At 47.0% G+C, this 6,000-nt stretch overlaps 1 protein-coding gene across 1 annotated transcript in view; it reads left to right on the plus strand.

Annotated features, from left to right (window-relative positions):
• Nucleotides 1–1,815, plus strand: part of LRRC38 (leucine rich repeat containing 38) — a 108,569-nt gene extending 106,754 nt beyond the window's left edge. The window contains exon 2 of the mRNA XM_063943528.1: nt 999–1,815. Within this exon, the coding sequence (XP_063799598.1) occupies nt 999–1,234 (236 nt within the window). The 3' untranslated portion in view covers nt 1,235–1,815. The remainder of the gene's footprint in view (nt 1–998) is intronic.
• Nucleotides 1,816–6,000: the final 4,185 nt, after the last annotated feature.

Genomic DNA, 6,000 nt, shown 5'->3' on the forward strand with positions numbered 1-6,000 from the left:
TCGATTTTGATACTTCCTGTATTATGGGTATAAATATGCTCATTTGTGCAATACATGCTATCCGTACCTGAAGAAGAATTCTTACATATCTGAAACGCGTTGCACGGACTCCATGTTGTGAATGGGGACCCAGATCTTAAGCTTTTCTGGACATCTATACCTACTGTGGTGGTGCCGGGCTACTTTGCTCGGGACCTTTCGCTTTGTTGAAAATTTTAGATCACAGCAAATCATGGAGATGAGATCATCTCTAAGCGCCAGTGAGCTGGCTCTCTGTAGGGTTTGAACAGAACCCGGATGACCCAGGTTACCTATAATAGCAAAATAAACCTGCGCTGTGTGTGGTTGAACAGCTTCCAATCCACAATAGATCTAATTAGACAAATAAATAAAATAGGATGAGCGCTAATGTAATGTGTGTGTCAACCAATGAGATTATTTTAATATTTTTGTATGTATTTTTTTTTATTTTTTTTTGTTATTTAAATAAAAATGAAAATAAAAAAAGATAAAAAAGCGTAAAATAATCTTATTGGTTGACACACACACACATACATAAATAAAATAGGATGAGCGCTAATGTAATGTGTGTGTCAACTACGAGATTATTTTAATATTTTTGAATGTATTTTTTTTTATTTTTTTTGTTATTTAAATAAAAATGAAAATAAAAAAAGATAAAAAAAGAATAAAATAATCTTAATACATTAGCGCTCATTCTATTTCATTTTATTTTGGACCCAGGTGACCTGTTCACACTGCCCCATAGCCAAGGGACCCTGTCACAACAAGCCGCGACCCCGGTTAACCTGCTAATAATCCAGATCAAAGCGGTACCAAATACGGTGGACTCTATACTTTGCATGGTGATTTGGAGAATTCTAAGTTTTGCCATTTCCTGATAACAGATTCCATGACACTTATGTACAGTATGTATCATTTCTGCAGCTGAGTTATGTAAAACTGACCCTTTTCCCTCCATTTGTTCCTTTTTACAGGTGTGGAGGAAATTCAGTGCTCCTTAGAGGACCGAAAAATTTTCTTGCACGAACTGTCAGACATCAGTTTCAGCGAATGCAAATTCAGTTTGTCATTGACAGACTTTTTAATTATTATCTTTTCCGGAGTCGCTGTATCCATTGCTGCCATTTTTTCCAGTTTCTTCCTGGCTACCACTGTGCATTGTTTCCAAAGATGTGCCCCAAGTAAGGATGAGGATGATGAGGATGAATGAGGACTACTGTTCACGCACCTGCATTCTCTGGTGATATATATAGACACTGTGTAGCTGCACCATGTGCAGCTACGATTCCTGTACGAGATATAAATGTGTTGTTTTATAACACCCCAGAGCCTGTAGTGTACTCAAGGAACAGCTGCTGTATACTTGCATTGGTTTTCTCCTATTTATATTTCTCTAGCAAGAAAAGACTACACCCATTTTGAAAAAAAGCTTAATAGGGATTTTCACCTTCAGATAACTTTTACTAAATTCATCAGTTTAGTACATGGCTTCCTCCTGTGCTTTCCGGCTATATTTAATTTATAACCAGGTAGAGGTATTTTATTTTCATTGACTTAGGTTGTGAGTCGTGACCCGACTCAGCACAGGTCTCTACATTCCATACAACTGTATCCCGAGAAGAACATTGCGCTGAATTCGATGGCAATTAAAATATAGCAGTTTTTGAAGACAAAAGGTACAGAAGGATTCTTAGAAGAAAGAACAAACAGTGTATTAGCAAATGCTGCAAACCACTAAATTAATGTTATCAGAAGGTGGATAAAGACTTTAAATAAAATTACATTTCTCTGACGTCCTAGTGGATGCTGGGAACTCCGTAAGGACCATGGGGAATAGACGGGCTCCGCAGGAGACTGGGCACTCTAAAAGAAAGATTAGGTACTATCTGGTGTGCACTGGCTCCTCCCTCTATGCCCCTCCTCCAGACCCCAGTTAGAATCTGTGCCCGGCCAGAGCTGGCTGCACCTAGTGGGCTCTCCTGAGCTTACTAGAAAGAAAGTATTTGTTAGGTTTTTTATTTTCAGTGAGATCTGCTGGCAACAGACTCACTGCCTCGTGGGACTGAGGGGAGAGAAGCAAACCTACCTGCGTGCAGCTAGCTTGTGCTTCTTAGGCTAGTGGACACCATTAGCTCCAGAGGGTTCGAACACAGGACCTGACCTCGATCGTCCGTTCCCGGAGCCGCGCCGCCGTCCCCCTTGCAGAGCCAGAAGACAGAAGAAAAGGAGATAAAATCGGCAGCAGAAGACTCCGGTCTTCATTAAGGTAGCGCACAGCACTGCAGCTGTGCGCCATTGCTCCCACTGCACACCACACACTCCGGTCACTGTAGGGTGCAGGGCGCTGGGCGCCCTGGGCAGCAATAAGATTACCTTTTGGCACAGTATGCACATAATACAGTCTGGAAAACTGTATATGTGCAAAAAACCCCGCCATTAAGACATACAAAACGCGGGAGAAGCCCGCCGCTGAGGGGGCGGGGCCTTCTTCCTCAGCACACCAGCGCCATTTTCTCTTCACAGCTCCGCTGGAAGGACGCTCCCCAGGCTCTCCCCTGCAGTATCCTGTACAAGTAGGGTAAAAAAGAGAGGGGGGGCACATAAATTTAGGCGCAGATAAGATATATAAGCAGCTATTGGGAAAAATCACTCAGTATAGTGTAAATCCCTGTGTTATATAGCGCTGTGGTGTGTGCTGGTATACTCTCTCTCTGTCTCCCCAAAGGACTTTGTGGGGTCCTGTCCTCAGTCAGAGCATTCCCTGTGTGTGTGCGGTGTGTCGGTACGGCTGTGTCGACATGTTTGATGAGGGTTACGTGGAGGCGGAGCAAGGGCAGATAAGTGTGGTGTCGCCCCCGACGGGGTCGACACCGGATTGGATGGATATGTGGAAGGTCTTAACAGACAGTGTCAACTCCTTACATAAAAGGTTTGATGACGCAGCAGCCTTGGGACAGCCGGGATCTAAGCCCGCGCCTGCCCAGGCGTCTCAGAGGCCATCAGGGGCTCAAAAATGCCCGCTAGCTCAGATGGTAGACACAGATGTCGACACGGAGTCTGACTCCAGTGTAGATGAGGATGAGACAAATGCACAGTCTACAAAAGCCATCCGATGCATGATTACTGCAATGAAAAATGTATTGCACATTTCTGATATTAACCCGGTTACTACCAAAAAGGGTATTATGTTTGGGGAGAAAAAGCAGCCAGTGACTTTTCCCCCATCTGATGAATTAAATGAATTGTGTGAGGAAGCGTGGAGTTCCCCCGATAAGAAACTAGTGATTTCTAAGAGGTTACTGATGGCGTACCCTTTCCCGCCAACGGACAGGTTACGTTGGGAAACATCCCCTAGGGTGGACAAGGCGCTCACACGCTTATCAAAAAAGGTGGCACTGCCGTCTCCGGATACAGCCGCCTTAAAGAAGCCTGCGGATAGAAAGCAGGAAGCTATCCTGAAGTCTGTGTATACACACTCAGGTACTATACTGAGACCTGCTATTGCTTCAGCATGGATGTGTAGTGCTGCATGGTCTGATTCCCTGTCAGACAACATTGATTCCCTCAACAGGGATACTATTTTGCTAACCATAGAACATATAAAAGACGTTGTCTTATATATGCGGGATGCACAGAGGGACATTTGCCTGCTGGCATCTAGAATTAATGCAATGTCCATTTCTGCAAGGAGAGTATTATGGACTTGGCAGTGGACAGGTGATGCTGATTCTAAAAGGCACATGGAGGTTTTGCCTTATAAGGGTGAGGAATTGTTTGGGGACGGTCTCTCGGACCTCGTATCCACGGCAACAGCCGGGAAGTCAACTTTTTTACCTCAGGTTCCCTCACAGCCTAAGAAAGCACCGTATTATCATGTACAGTCCTTTCGGCCTCAGAAAGGCAAGCAGATCAGAGGCGCATCCTTTCTGCCCAGAGGCAGGGGTAGAGGAAAGAAGCTGCACCAGGCAGCCAGTTCCCAGGAACACAAATCCTCCCCCGCTTCCTCTAAGTCCACCGCATGACGCTGGGGCTCCACAGGCGGAGCCGGGTGCGGTGGGGGCGCGTCTCCAAAACTTCAGCAACCAGTGGATTCGCTCACAAGTGGAACTCTGGGCTGTACAAATTGTATCTCAGGGATACAAGCTGGAGTTCGAGGTGACTCCCCCTCGCCGTTACCTCAAATCAGCCTTGCCAGCTGCTCCCAGGGAAAGGGAGGTAGTACTGGCGGCAATTCACAAGCTGTACCTCCAGCAGGTGATAATCAAGGTTCCCCTCCTTCAACAGGGACGGGGTTACTATTCCACAATGTTTGTGGTACCGAAACCAGACGGTTCGGTGAGACCCATTCTAAATTTAAAATCCTTGAACACTTATATAAGGAAGTTCAAGTTCAAAATGGAATCGCTCAGGGCGGTTATTGCAAGCCTGGAAGAGGGGGATTTTATGGTGTCGCTGGACATCAAGGATGCTTACCTGCATGTCCCCGTTTACCCAACTCACCAGGAGTACCTCAGGTTTGTGGTACAGGATTGTCATTACCAATTCCAGACGTTGCCGTTTGGTCTGTCCACGGCACCGAGAGTATTTACCAAGGTAATGGCCGAAATGATGATACTCCTTCGAAAAAAGGGAGTTATAATTATCCCGTACTTGGACGATCTCCTTATAAAGGCGAGGTCCAGAGAGCAGTTGTTAGTCAGCGTAGCACTCTCTCGGGAGGTGTTGCAACAGCACGGCTGGATTCTGAATATCCCAAAGTCGCAGCTGATTCCTGCGACGCGTCTGCTCTTCCTGGGCATGATTCTGGACTCAGAACAGAAGAAGGTGTTTCTCCCGGTGGAGAAGGCCCAGGAATTGTCATCTCTGGTCAGGGACCTCCTGAAACCAAAGCAGGTGTTGGTGCATCACTGCACGCGAGTCCTGGGAAAGATGGTGGCTTCTTACGAAGCAATTTCCTTCGGCAGGTTCCATGCAAGGATCTTTCAGTGGGATCTGTTAGACAAATGGTCCGGATCGCATCTTCAGATGCATCGGTTGATCACCCTGTCCCCAAGGGCCAGGGTGTCTCTGCTGTGGTGGCTGCAGAGTGCTCATCTTCTCGAGGGCCGCAGATTCGGCATACAGGACTGGGTCCTGGTGACCACGGACGCAAGCCTCCGAGGATGGGGGGCAGTCACACAGGGAAGGAACTTCCAAGGACAGTGGTCAAGTCAGGAGACTTCACTACACATAAATATACTGGAACTAAGGGCCATTTACAACGCCCTGAGTCAAGCAGAGCCCCTGCTTCAAAACCAAGCAGTGCTGATTCAATCAGACAACATCACGGCGGTCGCCCATGTAAACCGCCAGGGCGGCACAAGAAGCAGGATGGCGATGGCAGAAGCCACAAGGATTCTCCGATGGGCGGAAAATCACGTGCTAGCACTGTCAGCAGTGTTCATTCCGGGAGTGGACAACTGGGAAGCAGACTTCCTCAGCATGCACGACCTCCACCCGGGAGAGTGGGGACTTCATCCAGAAGTCTTCACGCAGATTGTAAACCGTTGGGAACGGCCACAGGTGGACATGATGGCGTCCCGCCTCAACAAAAAGCTAAAAAAATATTGCGCCAGGTCAAGGGACCCTCAGGCGATAGCTGTGGACGCACTAGTGACACCGTGGGTGTACCAGTCGGTTTATGTGTTCCCTCCTCTTCCTCTCATACCCAAGGTACTGAGGATAGTAAGAAAGAGAGGAGTAAGAACTATACTCATAGTTCCGGATTGGCCAAGAAGAACTTGGTACCCAGAACTTCAAGAAATGATCTCACCAAGACTTACCGCGGCTGCGTTTGACGGCATGGCGGTTGAACGCCGGATCCTAACGGAAAAGGGCATTCCAGATGAAGTGATTCCTACGCTGATAAAGGCTAGGAAAGACGTGACAGCACAACATTATCACCGTATATGGCGAAAATATGTTGCTTGGTGTGAG

Source organism: Pseudophryne corroboree, chromosome 10 (assembly GCF_028390025.1).
Source record: "Pseudophryne corroboree isolate aPseCor3 chromosome 10, aPseCor3.hap2, whole genome shotgun sequence".
NCBI classification, from domain to species: domain Eukaryota; kingdom Metazoa; phylum Chordata; class Amphibia; order Anura; family Myobatrachidae; genus Pseudophryne; species Pseudophryne corroboree.